Source organism: Anopheles ziemanni, chromosome 3, assembly GCF_943734765.1.
Source record: "Anopheles ziemanni chromosome 3, idAnoZiCoDA_A2_x.2, whole genome shotgun sequence".
In the NCBI taxonomy this organism is placed as follows: Eukaryota; Metazoa; Arthropoda; class Insecta; order Diptera; family Culicidae; genus Anopheles; species Anopheles ziemanni.
In genome coordinates this window covers 80446406-80469556 of record NC_080706.1, presented here as the reverse complement: position 1 = coordinate 80469556, position 23151 = coordinate 80446406, and the positions used below count along the sequence as shown (strand labels likewise).

General features: G+C 42.1%; 1 protein-coding gene across 1 annotated transcript in view; it reads left to right on the top strand.

Moving 5' to 3' along the window:
- Window positions 1–13175, top strand: part of LOC131289986 (uncharacterized) — a 56654-nt gene extending 43479 nt beyond the window's left edge. Inside the window, exons 3-8 of the mRNA XM_058319359.1 lie at window positions 8521–9466; window positions 9545–10723; window positions 10852–11232; window positions 11759–12610; window positions 12687–12893; window positions 12964–13175. Coding sequence (XP_058175342.1) covers window positions 8521–9466; window positions 9545–10723; window positions 10852–11232; window positions 11759–12610; window positions 12687–12893; window positions 12964–13005 — 3607 coding nt within the window. The 3' untranslated portion in view covers window positions 13006–13175. The remainder of the gene's footprint in view (window positions 1–8520; window positions 9467–9544; window positions 10724–10851; window positions 11233–11758; window positions 12611–12686; window positions 12894–12963) is intronic.
- The last annotated feature ends 9976 nt before the right edge of the window (window positions 13176–23151 follow it).

Genomic DNA, 23151 nt, shown 5'->3' with positions numbered 1-23151 from the left:
TAATTACACAACGAAACAGAAATCCCCCATGTCCATAGATCGTTTCATTATAAGTTGTTTTTATCCGCACATTACAAATTCATTCTACAAACGGTCCGTTAACATAATTGCATACTATTCCACATCTAATGGCACCGTTTTTTATTTGTAACAAATAGATAAAATGTATCTTGTATCATTTAAAAAAAATTAATCTTTGATAACAACTAGTGATATTGCTTGCAGTCATTAATCTCTGAATTTACCTTCTTCTAACTGGGAGGTGAAATTGATTGAGAAAATGGAATAATGCTATAAGGAATGTTATAGGAATGTTTTTGTACGTTAAGACAAATCACATACAAGAAAATGTATACCAAATTAAAAATCCATCTTTTTTACTCGAATTGCTATACGTCTAGTGAATGTGGATCTCCATTATTCCTGTGAAGAACGATTAGTCGGTGTTACCATTTTTGTTCGCACTTCAGAAACAAAGTAAAATAGTTTTGATACTTTTAACCAAGTAACGAATATAAAATTAATAGTCCATATGTCTTTTTTGTATATGTATGTAGAGTGCAAACCGTTTTAAAGCGTTTTGATTAGTATTGTTATTTAGCAATACTAATCAAAACGCTTTAAAACGGTTAGCACTCTACATATATATACAAAAAAGACATATGATAATTTTCGACTATGTAAAGTCAAACGTATTAACCCCTTCACAGTATCAGTGTTTTTTTAGATTTTTTGTGATTTAGATCAATACTGTGTAAAATTTTGTTCAATTTCATTTATTGGTATCGCATACATAAGTTAAAATGTACAAACATGTAATGACGTGTTTTTGAGGATGGTACACTTTGAATCAACGTTGCACAACGAAAATTGAAACAAAATAGGTAACAAAAACTGTGAAGCGGTTAAACAAACCCCATTTCGTTGGCACTTACATGTAAAAAAAATGCGTCAAAACATATGAGAAATGTCATTACTATTGTTTGGCTTATTTTCTTTTTAAAAAAGTAGAACTGAACTGGCAATATCGCATGCATAAGAAGTGTGATCACAGTGCATTTAACACTGTAAAATAAAGCATAGTGGGTTTCAAATTACTAACTTTTTTCGTTACGAGCTTTAGTTGCTTTTAATGTCAGACATTTATAGTAAAAAGTTCCACCATCTGCATTGTCATGTTTTTGTGTTGGTTTACAATATTTCCACCGGTATCAATATTTTTAGAAATAATGAACTAATTATATTTCTAATGAAAGTTAATGTTATGCTTAGTTATTGGGAAACACTCCACAGCTGATCAGCACGTAATCTATAAGTTGAACCTCTGTGAAATTGATACTCAATGGAGTGAAGATGAATTAGTGTCGTTTGCTTATACTCAGAAGAAAGCTTATTTTAAAATAGGTTTTTCAATGTGAAGAAACAGTGCTTTTTATTTTTCCAAAAGCGATCCCTATTCACATTTCATTCGATTTTTCGCACCCAAATCTAATGCAAACCACATACCATAAAGTTTAACTCTCGTACGTTGTGCCAGATTCGAGACGTCGGAGAGCAGCGTCGGTTTAATTCACCCGTTTCCCACCCCTCCGATGGGCGTCCCGGGCACATGGTGTGTGGAAAGTCATATGGTAAACATGTCCATTGCATTGGTCAGTCTCTGTCGAATTTTAGAGCGCTTCGTGCGTGAAGGATGATCTTTAGCTTAACTGGGCAACTTCCTAAACCTTGGGCGTTGATTCTCCACGGCGCGAGTGGACGTGTGGAATGGTGCAAGGATGCACGTCAAGTCGAGTCTGTGAACTTTCGCTCCACTCTCTGACGAACGGCCCAGCGGGGTTTTTGCTACGGAAATAGAATGCAATTGGTCGCTTTGCTCCCGTTTTATTTAAAGCATTCGCCGCCCCAACCGGTGACACCATTCTTCGTTGGTACCCTCCGGCACACCAACTGCACCGGCAGGAACGTGTACCCCGTTCCGTGACCCCGTGAGTGGTAACCGACTGACCCAGCAACCGAGAACCGAGCCAGCAGAACCATAACCCCTGGCCGGCCGGCTGTCGGAAAGCACCCCAACCTTCAACCAATCAAAGCCAAATTAAGGCCACGCTAAACACACACACACACAGAAGCGCGAGCACCACATGGACGCGACAATCCACCCTTGTGCATGGGGGCAAGCCATGTATGCATTTTCCATGTAGCTCCACCAGACCGTCCCGACGCCGCCGCCGCCGCCGCTCGGTGCTCTTCGTAGCACAGTTTTGACGGACAGCTGCGGCGTTTCGTTCAATGAACCAGTGCAGCATGAAGATGGCGGTGGGGTCGGTGCAGTGTGTGGGTGTTATGCTGCCCATGCGTTATTGGTGATCGATGAGGTCAACGTGCGTCAGAGTGTATGCAGAGACCTAGATACATCCGTTGCCTATCGGGTGAGCGTACCTCTTTGGAACGTTCTCTTCGTGGCCAGCGTTGAATGAGATCAAGGCCCACGCACAAGGGTCACGGGGCTTGCGGCCGCGAGGAGGTGGAGATGCAGGCTGAACGTAAAAGAAGTGTAGGAGGTCACCGAACAAGTCTCTGACCCCTACTTCACCTACTTCTCGTGCGCTGGTCGCGCGCTTCTAAGATCTCTCGGGCAGAAGCACCGCGGAGGTTCTGCTCGTATCCTTGAGACGGCTTCCGTCCGCACGAACGCTCGTTGCAGCCGATCGCAAGATTTCATGTGTGTGTGTGTGTATGCGCGTGGAAAAAATCCTTGTACACGACTGAGTCGCAGCTGAGTAAAGGCATCGCTTTCTACCGTTGTACCCGGCAAGGTACGGGGCTTTCGAATGGCCTCTCATTATGTACCTCCAACCAACCAAGTCCTTCGGGCGGCACTTTTCTGCGTTTGTCCCACGCAAACAACACGGCATCGAGACACTTGATGCTACCCGAAGGAAAGGATTCACCGTGAGCTTGGCGGTACATCATCGAATCGTCATCCGTTGGACACACAAGTGTTGTGCGTGTTGGAAGTTGACGCCTTACTACATCACGAAACGAAACGCCAAGGCCCCACACTCACTGGATATGTTCCTCTTGACATTTTTTCTTCTACTTCTTTCACACCTCCAGACCTACAACACTCTGCCCGCTCGTTTAATTTCCTGAGATCGAGTGTCGATTGCAAGCGAGCCGGCGGTGAATGACAACGACGGTGCAGTCGGCAAATGCACGACAAGTCGGTGGCGTGCAGTGACTCGGGAATATATGGGTTAGTTTAACATTTTAAGTACACAACCTTGACATGGGTGGCGAAGCGAGCCCCTCCGCGACGCGATACGGTGGTGCGGTAGGACGAGGAAGCGGTTCCCAAGGTTTGCGGTTTGCTGCTGACGGCGTCGGTACACTTGAGCTGATGAAACAGGGAGGAATCACCGGCGGTGGTCTGTCGGTATTGTTGTTCTGCAAGTCGGAAGCGGGTACCGCGGACCCGGGTCCGCTTGTGTGCGTGGTGACTCATCGAGGTCACGCCGATGGCTGATACCTTCGTCGCATACAGGCCACGTCTGGCGCATTGTGATTTTGAAGATGGACCATACAAATCAAAAAAGAAGGAACCGGAACAAAGTGTCAGACCCGGTTGCCAAAAGAAAGATGTCATCAATGAGACGAAGAAAATGTCTCACAGGATGTGGTCGTTCAAAGATGTTCCGTTTTATGCATTATTTCCCCTGGCGTACCATTCATAGAGCATACTTTATGCCTATTCGATAATCGAGAGTAGCCGACCGTTCGAACTCCGTGGCTGGAAGCGACTTCAACGAATAAAAAAACGTCTTTGTTTTGGCTTCCTACAGCCACGCAGAAGCCCACGATGTTTGTCCGCTTCGGTGTTTCTTATCAATCACTCAGCCTTGTATGTGTTTATTTTTCTTTCGCACTCGGGAAGCGTTTTGCAACACTCCCTTACTTCGCTGAGTGCGACGCGAACGTGTTGCAGAGTTGTTTTTTCGGGAACTTCGTGACCATAAGCCAAACCGGATGTTATAAGGCGTCTTAAGTTTTTGGTGCAGTTACACTTAGTTTAATGCAACAAGGTCTTTAGATATACTCGTATCGTAATGTTGGTTAGTTCGTAATCCGTCATACTAAACCTTTAAGGTGCTAAGGCTGCTACACCGTTTAAAGGTGGTTTAAAAATACGGTATGTTTTGCATAAATAAACTGAAGTTTACTTAAAGACAGCTTTGTTGATTGGATTTTTTAAATTGTAGGAAATTTTCACGATTCAGGTACGGATTGATGAATTAATAAAAATGTGAACGCCCACGTTAGTATCGAACGCCATGGGCATAGGAAACAAAACATGCGTTGGAAGTTAAATTTCAAAGATTTAATACGTAATGTATTGCATGATGAAGAACTAAAAATGTTTATCCAAACATACGGGGAACATATTTACGGTTTAATGTTTTATATAAATACAGAAAGAGACGAAATGAAACTATCCCCAGTGTCATTCCGCATTTTTCTTTTAATTTACTACTCAACAATATCTAAATAAAATATTTATTTTAGCGTACAGAAATAACTGTTGGACGAATGGAAAAAACTAATAAGGAATAAATTACTAATTTTTTTTTTAAATTACTTTTATTTCATATTCCAGCTTGTTAGCGTTTGTGAGCTTAAAACTATCAATCTTTCCTTTAACAAATAATTAGTTTTTTTGTGCTTGGTGGTTTACTTCAATACTTCAATATAGTATAAAACATCCTATTATGTTTTATAGCTATTTATATTGTATTTCTTCTTTTTTCAGTTTTGATGCTATTGTGTATAAAAATGTCTTAAGTAGTTTAAAGTTTAAATATAGGTTTTCAACAAGACTGCCCGTATGGGTATTGTCTGTGTGAGTTGTGGTAGTATACTATATTGTTACCATTTGAGAAAAGCATTCTCTACAGATTGTCATCTCCGTTCCATTTTCAGAAGAAACTTTCTTGGAACCGCAAATGCCATGCCAATTACAAGCGCTCTTCATGTAGATCAATGATTGACTAATAATAATTACAGAGCAAAACCCGCTTGCCATGCCGTCACCTCAGCGCTGCAAACCACAGACGACTCGATAACCTTCGCTGTGAGTTAGTTTTTTTTCCCTAGCCCATTGAGGCTACGGCTAGAAGCGCATATTGTCCCTACCCTTCCCCTTCAGTCTGATATATTCCGAACCACACAGGCAAAACCGCCATCAAATGCCACAGACTGCTCGTAGAGTCTTCTAACGTGCCTTCTCCAGGTGACAAACGCGTTCCCGCCGAGCTTATCAGGCCTCGGAACTGGATGGACAACGCTGCTGTCAACGCACATGACTTCATCGCATCGGAAGTCGTCTTTGATTGCGATTCTTGGCGGCGAGATGGTTGTCAACGCCAGCACCACAGCTTCCCTCTGCGGCTGTACGTGCATACGCCGTCGTTGAGTGCGCCCTCTTTACGTTTGCCCGGGGTTCAGTTTTATGGGCATGCTGCTGCTCACGGTCACATGTACCCTTAGCGCCCCTCCCGTCGCCAGCTCTAACTTCGTGAACATATCTAATCGATTGCCCGTTCTTGGGAGTACTTCAGCCTTCCGTCGTCCAACCTTGATGAAGCGCGGTGAATGTAATGAGCACATTTTATGCACATTTTGAAGGCGATGAAAGACTTAGCACTAGAACTACCAGGATGTAGACACGAGCAACTTTACTGCGACCTATCAAAATCACTGGTGGCTGTACAAGACCAGTCAAAATGACTGGTCCGATAGTCGTAGTGTTAAAGGAAGGGAGGTCCTGGACTTGGACTATTTTTTGTCCTGGACTATTTTTTTAAAACTAAAATGGGCACTTTTGTTTAGCGCGCGCGTTAAGAAATAACTTGATAGACTGCTTATCTCACCGCTAGGCTTATGTGTAATATTGTGCGATAAAACGTAGCCATAACATTGCGACAGTTGCAAGAAGGAAGGAAAACAAAATAATGGTCGGTGTGCTAGGAAAATAATGGTTTTTATCGAACCATGATTTCGAATTGTTGTAAGAATTGGCCTACATTGCCACCGCACAGATGTTAAGAACTTCCTCGACTCTCCAAAGCAGAGATGACAAACATGCGGCGTGCAAGATCGTTGGATGCGCGAGATCCCTTTGAAACAATTCATGGCAAGTTTTGATCCTTAGGTATTGACTTTCGTTTGAATAGCATTTTTTTTTGGTGAATGGGGTTTCACGAATTTGAATGAACTTGATATGATTTCGTAAATAGTTTGGAAAATGGTTTCATGCAACTGATGTTCTTATGACAAAGTTCTTATTGCTCACTGTTTCCTATGGGTTAAAATGCGTCTTTCTGCATTTCATTACAGGTAAATGTCAGGTTTAAGCAATTCAAGAAACTTTCTCTTGATCGTAGTAATATAGGTTTTTGCTGATCATGATTCGCTGTAAGGAATAGGGTTATAATAAACTAACGCTATAATAAACATGATCGCGTTATAAAATCAACTGATACTGCTGGAATATCAAGTGCTGCAGTTAGAAAAAAATGCTGCTACTGTTATCTGAAAACCCCCCGGTTGACAAAAATTCAAATTTTTTGCAGCTGTCATGTAGTACCAGCAAGTTTTTCCATGGCAGATTGCTGGGACTCTTGCTGGAACTACATAGTACCAGCAACAATGTCATTTTCTGTCAACCGGGCCCTCTATAATCCTGGTACAGCAGCTTGAGCAAAGTATGCGACTAGTGAGTGTATACGTATATCGCACTAATGACAGCCCAAGGTTGATCAACATATCAGGTTGAACATATTAAATGAAGCTCTTCGATTTTGGAACGAAACAGCTCACTAACAAAAGTTTAAAAAAAGACATGCAGTTAACATGAAAATAAATCAGTACTGACTGTTTAGAATTTCCTTAAGTCTAATGAAACCAAAGAGATTCGTTCGAGATGAACCCGTAGTGTCATTCGCGCGATATACGTTTACACTCGCTAGTTAAGTGTTTGACATCACTGCTCTTAAGTGTTCCAAAATTTTTACGAGCAAACAGTTTTTTTCGCTAATCGAACCTACCCAAACGTTTCCTTCCCAACGGCCATCGATCGACGAGGGCAGTGGAATATAGAGTTTAGTGCCGGCTGAAGTTCATAGAAATAAAACAACCCCCCCCCCGTTTTGCTGCACTCCATTCGAAGAGATGATTGGCTACCAGAAGTTTACTGGCGCCGGTTTTTCCGATCTTCCAGAAAGTGTGTCAGAAGGTTACGGATGGATGGTTAGAACCGCTACTCCAGCCAGAAATGCTCTCTGAGCAGCATTGGAATCAGCAGAACGATCACGAAGATAGATACGGTGGTTACTACACCTCGTTTTTCTTGAACGGGGCTTTGATTTTTGGGGTTAGTACGGGTACGATCTCTTTACCTTTTCCTAGTCATGGCAGCCACGTCGAGTCAGCCGCAGCGAGCATGCGCAGCGATGGTGTAATAGCATTCGAAGGTCGGCAGAGCGTGATCGTGAAGGTAAAGTGATGTTTGAAACCCGGCGCAGCACAGCACTGCATCTGATTGGATTGCATTGCTGTCTATGCCCTCGGAAAGGTGGTGTACATATCTAACGATGTTCGTGGTCTTAGTGCCTTTCAAGGTTTTACGATTCCTTGAAAATAGTTTCCCACGCGGATGCGGTTCTACCTAACTAATCTAGCGTTTTAGACCATTCGGCATTCAAAGAAACACAAAACTAAACTTCATACCCCGATCGACGCTGGTAGGATGTACGTTGCGAATGCGTTTTATGTTAATTAATCTATCCTTGTGACTATTTGTCTCGGGATTAGTGGTATGTATAAAACACGCTAGGTTATGTTGCTCGATCTGACATGTAGAACCTTCGGTCATCGGAAGTAACAAACTGGACAAGGAAAGAAAAGATCAAAGCCCCTTCAAAGCCGACATACGGTTTATTGATTTTCAATGTAATCGAATCCTTTGTGGGACTCGTAAGGCGGGTTGGAATTGCATTCCGGTTGGACAAACAACAAGGAGCAATCAGAATCGATTGGCTTCTAGTAGCATTACGTCTCCAGTATGTGCGAAAGTAAGAATGGCTAGAGCACTTGCAAGAAAAAGTTATGTAAACGATTGTAGATGTTTTCATTAAGACAACATTATTATCTATCGTGATATTGTTAATTCTGATTGAAGATCATGGATATTAATGAATGTTTGTGTTGGATGAGTGTGAAATGCTAAACTTAACTTGAAGCTCGCGGAAGGAAAATTTATATGAACGAATCTCGTCGAAAATGCACTAGACACACTTATGAATGAATGAACTGATAATATTTACTTCTAATTAAAAATTAATTTAATTGTTGTATAAATGAAACAGAAAAAATACTCCAACCAACTCATCAAATTGATAAAATTTTATCATTCACTTAAGGAACTGTCAACCTAATTATCTTTTTATTTTCTCGTTCTAGATTAAACAAACGAAGCATGCACGTTATGGAAGACAGCAGCGATGCGCTCGTGGTGTGTTCGGAAGCAAATCTTACAACAAACCTAAAACCATCGCCAACAGAACACGCGGATGAGGTATCACCGTCCGTCGGTAAACTATCGATTGCTGTATCACCAGAAGAGAAGATAGAAACAACCGTGGAACCAAGAGTATCCGAAATCACCACCGCCAGTAGCACCGACAACCAAAGTGAAACCAAAGAAGCAGAGTCGGTAAAACAAGCTGTGGGTGAACGTGAAACCGAACGAGAGTCGAAGGAAGTTAGTTCGAGTACTATCTGCGGCGACAAAATGCCGACGGCGACAGCGATAGAGGTGTCGGAAAGGATTGCCGACTCGAGCGACGACGTCGTGTCGGCGCTTGAGTGCAAGAAATCGATCTCAGCAGCAACGACACCGTCGGTAAATAGTGCTACCAGTATGGAACCGGGTGATGGGAAGGCAAAGGAAACCAACACGACCATAGCTGCTGAGGTAGTACAGAAAGTAGGTACTAATTCGAGGAAGAATAATGCAGTGGAACAAGAGGACGAGCGGCAACCGCCAACCAATGGAGAAGAAAATGAACCAACGGCGGATGAGATAATGGAAGGCATTGATGACTTTATGGAACACAACGGTAGCGATGGACAGGAACCAAATGGACAGGACGAGAGAGATTTCAACGATGATCTAGCATTCCAGATGGATGTTGATGACCGCGTTCCGGACAAACAATCTGTTTCGGAGCAAGTGGTGGAACAAAGCGATAAAACAGACGAAGGAAAACATCCAGAAGAAAGTGCCATGGATTTAACATCCACCCTCTCCGAACCGCAACAACCGGAACGGGATACTCCGGTTTCCGTAAATGCAAAAGAACCGAACGCGGATGTCGCCACCAGTGTCGTCGTTAGCGCGTGTCCTGTGCTCGTCGATGTAGTGGATAGTTCTCCGGAGAAATGCGGCCAACGCCAATCCTCGTTGGCTGCTTTGGCCTCGAAGAAGGATAATTTAGAAATGCACGACAAAACTATTATCACATCAACACCAATTGCTGTTGCATCGGAAAAGCGAACGGAATGTGCTCAAGGACCGTCTTCACCATCACAGGAAGGGAGCATGATGGAGGTAAAGTGCGAAGTCGATGAAGTCGGAGGAAAATCTCAACGGATTGCGGACGTGCAGGATGAGGTGCAGAATCTTTCCACGAGTAAACCGACGGCACGGAGCGACACTGTGCGTGGTGCGGACAATCAACCCGACGCGGTCAGTCGGAAACGAAGGCGCTCGGTGGATCAAGACGATGGGAACCATTCGGGTCCAGAACCGGACGAACCGGTTGAACCGGCCAAAAAGCTAAAGCTTGAGGTGGAAGCGAACTATCAAACGCACGAACGTGTCGTGAACGAGTACATCGAGGCCACACCGAACACGTCCGTGGACGAAATTCAATGCCATGCCGATACGCTAGTAAAGGAAATTCAAACCCTCAATGATATGATTCGTGACACGGAGCAAAAGTGGAATAATCTCTTGCACTTGAAGAAAGTAAAGGAGGAGATTCTGTTGCGGTTAAATCGCCGAAAGCACGTGATCGGTATTACGGAGACGAGGCTAGGGGAGGTGTCGGCCTTTAGTCATCTAGATTCGTCCAACCTGAGTAGCCATCATCAGCTAAACCAACAACGATCGTCCTCGGTTGGGCCGCGTCCACCGACACCACCGCCGGAAGTAGAGATCCGTCCGGCTTCCGTGTCCACCTCGATGCATTATAATAATAACGCTTCGAATGGGTTGAATTCGTTCGGAGGTAAACATTCACAGATCCCCAATCGCCGAAACAGTAGTATCACGACCGGCAGCAGCGGTCACAGCAACGCTGGTGGCAGGCGAAGTGGGTCCACGAGGGACACCAACAACTTTGTATCACAGTTTAATAGTAACAACAATGCCGTAACGATGGTGCCATTACCGAACACAACCAGCATGATCTTGCAGGCCCGGGCCAGCATGAACTCGGCGGAAATTGCGAAGGAGAAAGCGGCCGCAATGCAGGTCCAGCGACAGCTGTTCCCCAAGCCGGTTCTCAGTAATCAGCAGCAAATACTGAACAATCTAGCCATGTCGGCCGGCTTGACGTCGCTTACGTCCGGGGCTGGAAATAGCAACACTTCCAATACGGTAGGTTCCTACAACTTCCGCGAACTGTAAATACAATCGTTAAAGGTTGTAAAAATTAAAAATTGATTTATCGCGTTAAATTGATAGACTAGCTTTATTAAAACCCTCTATCTGTTGTTCTACTTCAGGCACTTCTGAACGGCCACCACAATCCAAGCGTATCGTCGGTAAATAGCGGCGGAACTACCAGCCGAGAGCAGCAACAGCTCCAAATCGGTCGCCAAGGTATGCGCAAGGACGTTAGCAGTATTATAGCAGACTATCGGCAGAAGCATCCCGAGAACGTACCACGTCGCGGCCGAAGGATGAAGCACGTCGGGGGCTCCAGTGGTAGCAACAATGGAGGAACATCTACGGGCAACAGTATTGGATCGTTCGTGGAAGGAAGCGCCATCAGCTTGACTGCACTGCCCGGCGGTAAATCTGCCGCTGGAATGGGAAGCGCGGCACGGTCCAGTTCAACAGACAGCGTCGCCAATCGACTTTCCGATCTTCTGGCAGCTGCAGAGGTTCGTGTCACACATTGTCTTGCAAACGAATCTCTTCGCAACAATTGCGGAGCAATTTTCTTGGTTGGTTGAAGGCTTTTTGGGGGATTATGTTAACCAAGCAAAGGAAGAAGTTGCATTTCATCGAAATCAAATCGAATCTCCCCAAACAACTTTCTTTGACATTTCAAATCATATTTGGCAAACTGGTATAAAATGGCACTACTAAACTTACTTTAAGGATACTCTGATGCAAAACAACTGTTGCTACCAAGCTTGCTTTAACATTTTATCTCCAAATATCCGCTCATTTGTTTGCTTCGTTCTAAAGACACTGTAAAACAAAGGAGGCATAAAAAGAGAGATCATAGTAATCATGTGGTAGAACATAAACATTCACTCACAATTAATTTAAGTATTGCACTTTACAAGGTCACGATACAATTCATTTTAGTATTACATTCATGTTAATATTATGTGTTTGAATTTGTTCAATTAGAAGAGAACCCGTTGTGACTTGTCCACGTCATTCCCACCTCCTCTACAGAATTCGCGTCCATCTAGCAATGACTCGAGCCAGAGCAGCTCTAACTTGCTCTCGTCACTGGTGACCGCTTCCGGTGGGGCTGCCAACGCCAGCAGCACCACCCAGCAGCAGTTCCTTAAAGACGTGCTGGTCCAGTTTGCCAAGATGAGCCAAAATGAGCAGAGCTTGCTGTCGAATCTGCAATTGCTGGCCAATAATGCCGTTCTAGCTTCGACCGGGCAAAGTACCGCCACCACTAACACCACCGTATCATCCCCCCAGCAGTCCCCGCAGCACTTCCAGCACCAACAACAGCAACAGCAGCAAACAATGCCTCAGCTCCATTCGTCGCTCCTATCCAAAGCATCCCTGCCAGAGGTGACGCTGCATCCGGTGATGAACTCGACCGCCCATTCGGACATCATCGGATCTCACAACACGACCGGTACGCTGGTCGGGGCAAACTTGAGTGCGGTGAACACCAGCTCGAACTCACTGCTTCACGGAATTCTCACCAAATCGGCTTCCCGACCGGGAAACGGTGCAGCGGCCACAGCCAACAACTTCAACTCGTTCTCGCCCACCCTGGCCCGATTGCTCACCGGACCGGAACGGATGAATGCCGCCCAACCGACAACGTCCTCATCCTCCACGGTGACATCCGGTGCTTTGGCAAACCTTCAAACGGCCGGTGTTATCGGTGGACTAAACTTGTCCAAAAACAACAGTGAGATTTCGATAACTCCCGTCGTCGGATCCAACTTCCAGCAAACATTGCTAGCCCAACAACAGCAACAGCAGCAGCAACAACATCAACAGTTGCAACGCCTTCGAGAGCAACACTTGTTTAAAGGAGAATCATATCTCAACATAGTACGTTTGGCAATGATTTTTTGGAAACCTGTTTAAATCTCAAATGAAAATTCTTTGAACCCTTTTCTTTTCGTAGGACGACGAAGCCGACGATAGCGCGGACCGGTTGGTGATCGACGAAGGGGACGACATGGCTGGATCGCACAGGGACGCCATAAGCAAACGGCGCGTTGCCGAAATAAACGAAAACGAAGTGCCACAGTGTCAGGGGTGCAAGAAGAACGAGGCCAAGTTTGTCTGTGCCGGGTGCAACCATCAGTGGTACTGTAGCCGCGAATGTCAGGTGAGATATTGGCCATCATTCGGTTGCTGCAAGATAGTTGCATCTTAACGCCTTCATTTTCTTTTCGAAGGTAAACGCATGGGACGACCATTCGGAAGTTTGTAGCGGCTAATTTCTCGCTCCATAAAAATGGGTGGAACTATGGAACAAAAGTGTACCCTATTATGCATTAAGCTAGTAAGTGAATGGTAAGAGATAAAAGGCTAAGCCAACACAGAAGGAATGTTCAAACGTATGATAATCCGAGCATCGTAGACATGATAAAGCAGGTTAATATCTGTATCGATCTGTAATGTTACCTAGTTTACGTATGGCATCTGCTTAAGCAAGAAAAATCACTACTTTCTCTAGCGCTTTGCGTAAGGGATTAACAAAACCGTATATTACGAGGTAAAACGTATAATGATGAAAAAGGGTTATCCAAAAGTGAAAACAATTTAGCACAATAAGCATAAATGAAAGCATATTGTAGGAATGAGTAGTTTAAATACAACACTTGGACACTGGTAGCACTCGTTCAAATGTTTCGCCATGCATTACTGATAAACACGTGGAACAACGTATATCTATGGAATAAAATAATGCACCGTTCATTGTGGAAGGACTGCAAAGGTTTCCGGAACGTAGGTCAATGTAAAATTATTTTCTTCTTCGATAGAAACTCAATTGTAGTTGGAATGAATGTCAAGTAATCTATTTGTCCAATTTACTGCTTCTACAGTGGACTGGACATGGTATGAGGGCGATAAGTTTTTCGTTGCAGAAGGACGCTGTGAAGTCATCAGTACGGATGAATGAAATAAATTGTCTTGTAGTTGAAAAATCGGTGGTACTGTTGCTTCACATTCAAAACATGATTTTTCTGAAAACAGGAAGCAGAAGAGAAGAGGGATTTGAACAATTTCTATCGTGTGACATATGCGAAGGGAAACTAAGCATTAAAGTTAGTATGTGTTATTCAATACTTATATTATTCATGAATGAAGTAACCATCTGTCTAGTTGTATAGAAGCTAAATAAAAGAGCGCAAGGAATCGTCAAACGGTGGTGTAAAGAACAAGCGGAAGCCAAATAAAGCTTTCACAAGCATTACTCTTGTTGTTTGTTTTTCAATTTAATCTTCTTCTTAGAGTTTCGGTTAGGACTACCTTAACAGCTTCGTCTACATGTTGTACGATAATTTCGTTCGTGAAAAACGTGTTGAGTGAAACATTTGAGTGAACATTGTTAGTTAAAATTGTAATTTGATAAATACAGTAAATTAACTCATAGGGAACTTGAAGTAAAACAGCAAGATCTTACTTTCAAGAGCTATTAACCTAAATGCAATAACCGACACGTAGACGCAATATGTTCGGCGTCGAAAGATTTTGTTTTTAAAATATTGTTTTAAGAAGTAAAGTAGAGATTACTTCTTATATAATTTATTTTAGATATCTTGTTCGCATGCAAATTTTTGGACTGTTTTTTCAAAACGCCGAGTTCTACGAATTGTACGTAGACCTCACCCTCGAGGAGCGAGTCAAACTCATGAGAATGCTATCAGACGACCAAGCCGATAAATCCTGGAAAACTGTCCCGAAGAACAGAGAAAAGGTGGTAGGTCTAAATCAAGGTGGAAAATGACTTAGGCCGCGCCACAAGAAGAGCCGGGATACGGAATTGGACCAATTTGGCGAGCGACCGTGAGTAGTTTCGGATTTGGAGCTTCTTCATACCATGATCATCCAACGGTTGCAGCCCCACTTATGTAAGTAATTAAGGTCAACAAAACGGAAATTAAATTTAATTGTAAACAAGTTATTAATTAAAGCATGATACAAATTTCAATTTTTCATATTAGTTAATCTTACGAACATTCTCAATCGTGCATTAAAAAAATTGATTGATTAGGGCGGTTGGGGATGACCGAAGACGGTCGTTACGCCAAAAAAAAAAGATTAGAATGTCAAATTTAACATTCTAATCTTCTTCTTGGCGTAACGACCGTTTTCGGTCATCCTCAACCGCCCTTAATGGGCTTACTAGACTTTTTTTTCCTCGTTGTGTGCGTTTATAGCCAGTTCTCTCGTATAGGGGAGGACTCGGTCTCGGATTCGAACCCGAGCCGTGGAGGGATCGCTTCGGCGCTCATGGGCCAATTTTCTAACCGGAGTAACCGCTTGACAGTGAATTCTATTTATATTTATTTATACTTTATTAATTTTATTATTTTCATTAACATAATATAGAATGCAACCCGGATTTTCCTTTGTTCACGACGGTTTCTGGATTTGTTGGGATGTTTTTGCTAACCAGGCCTCGGGCACAGGGGGCACAGGGCACAAGGGTTCTGAAACTGGTTTATTTTACATATAGTAAAGTATTTTACATTATTCCTCCCTTGTCCTTATTACTTACTCCTCTTCCCCTCTGTCCTTCTAATTTCGGTGGTTCGTTACTAACGTTACTCACTCACTACTTTCACTCTGGGCGCACTAATCACATGTACTGCTATTCCGCTACTACCCGATTGAGACCCTGCCTTTCCCTTTTATACGGTGCAAGATCCTAATCGGGTAGGAACACTCACTCCTGGGGTGTCGAGCGATCGTCGCAACAGGATGTTTTTCAAGAAGACTTGCTGGCTTTTCGTATTGGCGGGAGGTCGATCTTGGTGGGGTTCCGATGTTTAACACCTGCGTTTTTTTTGCCGCGAAGATATTTACGAGTATGGTTCAGGCCCTAATTTATTTTCACGAGCACTGCCTCGTTTTAGAAAACAGCGTTGTCGACGCGATTAACGCGTTCGAGAAGCCAGTGTTCACCGTTATGCATGATTATACACAGATTTTTTCTGACAAACGTGGTCCGGGCGCTATATTACGATCGCACAACCTATGATGATGACCTTTTTATGTTACCTAGTTTAGCCAAACATAAAATGTTCTCATCCGGAAGCAATTGTATGTTATGTGGTACTTAACTTTTACAACTTTTTCAATGTAGCACTAACCGAACTAACTCAAGGTTTTGGGTTCATAAATCACAAATTATTATGTTTTGACGCTTCAATTGAAAAATATAAGGCAATTGCATTGCAACAAAAAACTTTTCTGCGTAAACAAATGAAAAGCGAAAGTTAAACTCAATTGATAGTGCTAGTTGAAAATATAAGTGAAATAATGCGTTCTGTCCCATGTTCTGAATCATTTTGTCTTTCAACTTTCAATGACGTATAGAAAGTATACTAGTAGTACACTGTAGTGATTCAAGACCTTAGTTTTAGTAACAACTAGCTGATTAACCCGATTTCATCCGGGTAGAAATAATTTCCAAACAAAAGAGTGTTTTCATTCAAAATCTCGATTTTGACAAACTTAAATTTTGCTGAAAATACTATTTTTTAGTATTACCTTTATTCGACGAAACCATGTTAAAATACATATTGCATTCATTATCTAAATGTGCTTCCAGCTTATTGAAACCATTTAAAATTAATCAATTGAAGCTAGTATGAGTAAAACTGTGCTTAAACCTCAGTTGAACCAGGACAACATATAATTGACGCCCGGCAGTTTAAAGAAATGAAAACCCAATCCATAAAGTAAAGAAAAATTATGAGAATTGAAGAGTTTATGTACTATGTTTGTAGCACGATTTAAGGTTTCATTAATTTCTTTTGCTTGGTCGTTTGGGAATAAGGTTTTTTGAAAGTTTGCGGGAGAGGTAATGAAAGGTGATCACATCTACAAAATTAAGTTCAACAACAAAATTGACTACCCTTAAATCTAGTTTGGTGCACACCAGACCAAAAGATTTTGCGTAATACAGTTGTATGCATGTCAACAGACTTAAAGCTTTTTGAATCAAACCAACATTATGATTAGTTGAAGAAAAGGAAAAGAAGGAAAAAAAAGGATTGCATATTGGAACTGAGGCCATCCGTCGTAAGGTAGCATCATAATTTTTTACATAAATTTTATTGTTGTGGTGACTGAAAGATATAGGCAGGAAGGAGGCATAAAAATGTCGGACATTTCACACTTGAAACAATGGCTTTCTTATAATTATGTTTGGTGTAAATTGATTATACCAATTTTGTGTCATTGAAAATATGTGTTACGTAGAAGAAGATAGAAGAAGTCTAAAGCTGCGGATAGACGGATGCAATATTTCACTGCAATGAAATAAATTTTGACAGCTTATTTCATTGCTTTCGTGTATCGAGCTGGAAACATGAAATAATTTCATTTCATTGCAATATTTCAATGATCCAAACTTGGTGGTTGAGCAATGAAAGTTTCATTGCAATATTGTGATGACATTTCTGAATTGACAGTACCAACAATGTCGATTGTCTGAAGAGTTATTGAAACAGTCTGATCAAAAATTATGTACTTTCGTCGTAATTACTTTGAAGGTTTACTGCAAGCTGGGATATAAATCTCCGGTTGCCAAAAATCTAAGCCAAAGCCTTTGCAAAGGGCTTATCGCTTGTCTCATATTTCTGTCTTGCTTTTTAATTTTTGGTGTGACGCAAGCGAGCAGCCATTCAAAATCTACCACGGACATTTTTAAAAAGTTCCGGATTGTCTCAGCTTCCGTCATCACATCATCCACCTGAGACTGGTTTCAATGTAGGAAAATATTTCTCACCCATTTTCGACGCAAACGGCGTCCTTCCAATTGTTGCTAGTCGGCGGTAACATTTTTTAAATGTTTCAAGCGATGCTGAGCCACCGACAAAGCAAGAAGTAATTCGAAACGGCTCATTTTCAAGCAATAGAAACAAACTACAACAACACAATACGATGTTTATTTAAATTTGTACGTTTGTTTTGTCAACAATAACCCCATGAAATAGAGTGACAGTTGATTGCAATATTTTACCCGTGTACTTGTGTATGTTGAAATAAATATTTCACGATGAGAAATGACGTTTCGTTGCAAGAACTAGAAAATTTCTTTCAGTGAAACTTGCATTCGTCTATCCGCAGCTTAAGATGAGATTAAACACTCAAACTGTGATCATTTGATTTAGTGACCCCAAATACTACGAAAAGGCTGAGCTAGGCGGTAAAATGGTAGCCCCTCTTACCCCTTCCTCTAGAGCGATGAAATTTTATTAGACGAAGGCTACATATTTAAGTAATATGTGTACCAAATTTTTGTAAACTCCACTTCATAATTGGTGGAAGGGGGATGGGAAGGAGGACATACGAAAGAATAATAAATTAGCAATATTCCAGCCAAGTTTGGTACAGTAGACGTAGTAGATTTTGCGTTGCATGCATGTGATAAGAATTAACATGACGATGAACGATTTTTGAGGGCTAAGCAAAACCTTAGCTTCTCAAAGAATAGATATAAAATATTACTTTACTTTTTATGTTGCACTTTCATTTATTTATGGGTCAAAAACTTTTTGGAACTGAATTTTGCTGCCTCCCACTTTCGGGTGTGTGTTAAAAGAACAGCATTAGGTTTATCTAATCATGCAGTGGAGGTTGAATGAAGGTTAATATACTTTTACAGATTAAGTTACCTTGTAAATTATACTAGACAGTATGAACCAATGAGTTTGGCCGCGAGCGCAACGAGCGGACTGCACTAGGTCTGCAGCCGAAAAAGAGACTTTGTGTTGTTGACTAATTTTGAGAAACTAGGTTTTTGAGGCCTGGTACCTGGCCCGTTGGCAATCCTAGGTTCCCCTACCGCCCCATGGAATGTTCCATGCAGTCAACGTTACATTTTCTAGGTCTTTCTGTAGAAGGTATGTGCTGCAGTTGGAATAAATGCTGCTACTGTTATGATATCATTTGAAAATCCCTATAAGAGATTGGAGCAGGTATTCATCCATGGTAAAGCACGTCGAAAATGAAACGTGGAACGTTGACGGTGGCGGTACCTGGCGTTAAACAAGCTGGAGAATAACCAATCTAATTAATCCTTAAACAGAATGTTTTACAATCAGCCGACTTATCTTTTGTGGGGTGTGATTAGATATAAATTATCAGCTATGGAGTAGTGACTTCCACAACTACAATCGCACTTTTTGCTAGCACAACATCTAAAATTTGTACGCATTTGAGCGTATCTTAGAAATGATAGGGAACAGCTTTTCGAAGTTCGAGGTTTATAGTTCGCGTGGAATCAGTATCTTGAGATAGGTTTTTTTTCTTAAGCGTTCGTTCCTTTGCTGTTCGTTTGATAAGAAACTATGTAGCTGAATCGGTGCACATGTAGCCGGCTCAGATGCCAGTCATTTACGAATTGGGTTTCCATGCATAATTTACCATTCCAACGCATCGTGCATCTGTAGGTAAATATGTCGGATGTACGGAGTGCACCCTTAAACTACGAAAAAGAGTAATTTTGAACTACACCAGCAAATTTTAGGGTAACACACTGTATAACAATCTAAAACAAACCGCACTCCAGTCTGATAATTTTCTTATAAAGTTTAAAGACACCCTATAGAAGTTATTTATTCGGTACCGAAATTTAACGATACCTTCATGAGTGTAACTGTTCTGCTAATGTGGATAACAAATTGCTTTTAAGGCTTGCCCTCTTAATAATAAATCGAGCAAACAGTTCATTATGTTCAATCAACCAATTCGATTCACCAATCGATTGCTCTCTTAGTTCGACATCGCTACGTTTAGTAATCCCTGGTTCTTTTTTTCTGATAGTTGACACAATACCTTGTTCAGTGCTGTTAAACTTATCAAATATTGGTACGCCAAGATGAGAAAAACTTGTTTGAATTTACTGTGAAAATTCGTCACGCACCCTATAATACATGCGATTGACATGTTATTACGATGAGAGCTTCCGTGATAAGAAATTGTAGCAGTAGTGGTATGTACGTTTATCTCACATATGCCAGGACAACGGTGTAGACTACCTCATCTTTACAGCAAAACGACTCTGGCATTCGTTCGGTGAAGATCGTTTTCAACTAAGCGGATACGGCACAGTCTTGCCAACCGTACTTTACTCATCACAACGAATTTAGATTGAAGTCAATTTGTTTGTGCGGTGTCGAGTAGAAGCAGGTTGGATTGATGCGGAAGTGTCGAGAACGTGCGAAACATTTGAAGTTTTTTGTGAGGACAAGTAGATAGAAGTCAAACAACTTTCTTTCGGAAGAAAGACAGTTCAGTAAAACGGAAAGTCAGCATAACTCTTCGTGGAGTACAACATTTAGGCAAATATTGTTCGGGAGCGAAAGTGAAAAGGCAACTATTAGCGAGCTTCTAAAACCAAAGGTGAGATAATTTTCTGCTCCTTAAATTAAAACATTTATCTAGCAGGTGACCGTACGACTTCCAATTCTTTGACATGGTGTAACTTGCATATTCTTGGCATCTGTAAGGGTAGTACATGTATCCATCCTAATCTACGGGCTTTCAAGAGACCAACCTTGGGCACTTGGAGTATGTGAATGTCTGTGTTTTTCGGATTTGATCCACGTTCCCTGAAGTCGATTCTGCTCTGGCTTTGAATCTATCCCTGTACGTGTCTTTTTTGTAAGGCTTCACAACAAAAAGTGTAGTAACATAGGAGCACAAATAGCGCGTGTCGAAGGAATTCGCGGATTGTTGTTTTTCTATTGTCTTTTTTGTTAGTCCTGGCTTATTCCTGGCACAGTATTTACGCGGTTGATCGATTGTGTTGGGGTCGCAAGCATAGTTCCATGTCTTGTCTACAGTAATAATGCACTTTGGCTTGTGAATTTAGTCAGATAGCATTGTTGCCCACTTCAACGCGACGCCTTTAAAAAAAAAATCCTCGATTTTGGTACCAGTCGAGATTTCACGCGTTCCAGGTTCAAAACCTTTTTTAAAATGGTATTTGCTGATCCTTCGATATTCCAATATTATCAGCGAAGTCACTAATCATCAATCGACGATTATTTAACGCCGATTCCTGAATAGTTTGATTAATTCCGACGGATGAGGAGTCGTTGAGGATGATGGTGTCCCAGGACGTTCTTCGTCTTCGAGCAATTCATGGCTAATTTGGAATTCACAATACACCTTGTAATCTTTTTTTTTTCGACATTGCTGCATCACCAAAGGCTTTCTCAACCCACACAACAGGAAGACGTAGAAAGTTGTACGAATTTAATCTGAAATCAGTACATTTCGAATCGGAATCGTATAATGTACGGCTAATGTATATAGTAATGCCGACTTAGAAACATATATGACTAAACATAAACAGTGATCGGCACGGAAAAGTGCACACCTCGTAATTGTTTGATTTCCGCTCAATATTTTTTTTGTGAGCCCCAGAAAATACACTGCAAATATTTTTTGTATCTTGTGTTACATTATTCCTTATGAGATTAACTTATCAGGACAAAAAAAAAAACAAATATATGTAGAATTTTTAGTTATAATTCCTTTTTATTATTTATATTTTGGGACGGTTCCAACGCAAACCAAGCGACCGTACGTATTCCACTCCAATTTGCGACTGACTCGATTCGTTAGCGTCTCCATTTTTATAATCTACCACCGTCTCTCACGCGCAGGGCGCTGCCGCTCACCACACGGCCCTTCCTGACTTCACAGTCGTCCCGGCTGTGGCCATGGCTTTATCATATCCGCCGAGGTCGTAGTATTTCTCGGTCCTTCTGCCTCGTCATCTACCTTTTGAACTTCAAATCGGTCATTTGCCATGATCTGCCTAATCTCATACGGACCATAGAATGTTTCCTTCGCTTTCCTCCCAACGCCGTTCCTCCGCGGACTGTCTGCCTTCAATGACGTTTACAGTCTGTTTGACTTCAACCTCTCTATCCCTCAATTCCGTTCTCGTCTCCCCTCCTCTCCTGCTTAAGCTGCCCGTAAACGTTGCGAACTTGTTCGTGCGAACAATTTGACAACCAGGCATTGGCTATGTTAAGGAAAGGAAAGGAAGATATCCTCTTATATCTTATCCTCTTATATCTTCCTTTCCTTTCCTTAACATAGGCAATGCCTGGTTGTCAAATTGTTCGCGCGAACAAGTTCGCAACGTTTACGGCCAGCTTTAGTCCTTCCGTTTGGTGCCGGGAATCCCGCTGGACGACGGGAAACTCCATATGAAAAAAACGGATTTCGTTCCCGCTATGTTTAAAAAACGCGAAACTACGACCCGGCGGGAACGGACGCATTTGCTTAATTGAAACGTTTCATGAAAAGTTTCATTCGCTTGCTACAACAAGGTCGGTATGGGCAACGTATATGGATGAGGCCGATGTTGTTGGAGAGAAACCAAAATGCGAGTAGTCTTCGACGCAAAATTTTGGAGGAGGAACTCAACAACACCATTCATAAACTTTATATTTGATAATGACTCACAATTCCACTTTTACCTGCCGCCAATTTAGATCACGTAAACAAACTAAAACGTAAACAAAGCTTCACTTTGACAGATCGGACGAATAAGCTCGTTCCCGCTGGATATTCTGTCGAATCTGGGCTACTTTTTCCCGTTCCCGCCACCGGGAATTCCAGGCAAGTTTAAACAGCGGTTTAGAAAATGCGAAACTACGACCTGGCGGGAACGGACGCATTTGCTTGATTGAAACGTTTCACGAAAAGTTTCATTCGCTTGCTACAACACATCGGTATGGGCAGTGTATATGGATGCGGCCGATGTTGTTGGAGAGAAACCAAAATGCGTGTAGTCTTCAACGCAAAATTTTGGAGGAGGAACTCAACAACACCATGCATAAACTTTATATGTGATAATGATTCACAATTCCACTTTTACCTGCCGACAATTTTAGATCACGTAAACAAACTAAAACGTAAGCAAAGCTTCACTTTGACAGATCGGACGAATAAGCTCGTTCCCGCTGGATATTCTGTCGAATCTGGGCTACTTTTTCCCGTTCCCGCCACCGGGAATTCCAGCTACGTTTAAACAGCGGTTAAGAGATGAATGTCAATATTACTCCTTCGTTGATTAGCATCTGAAGTGCGGTGTTGATCCCAAATGCACTTCCGCTTATGCAGAGTTCAAACGGCGCTCGACAAAACTCGTACTGTCCTTCTTGCTTCATAAACGATGTCAGCAGTGTCGTGACTGTTGAGCCCCATCCGTTCTTTTCAAACACAACTGCTGCACCTTGTCCAATTTTCTACAGTTTTATTTCTGTTTACCTCAAGTAATCCTCCATCGATCACTTCTCTTTACGACACATACCACAAGACTGACGAGCCCAAGTGGGGCTCGCGTGTTCCTAATCCTTCTCTTTCCTTCTCGCTTCTCTCGC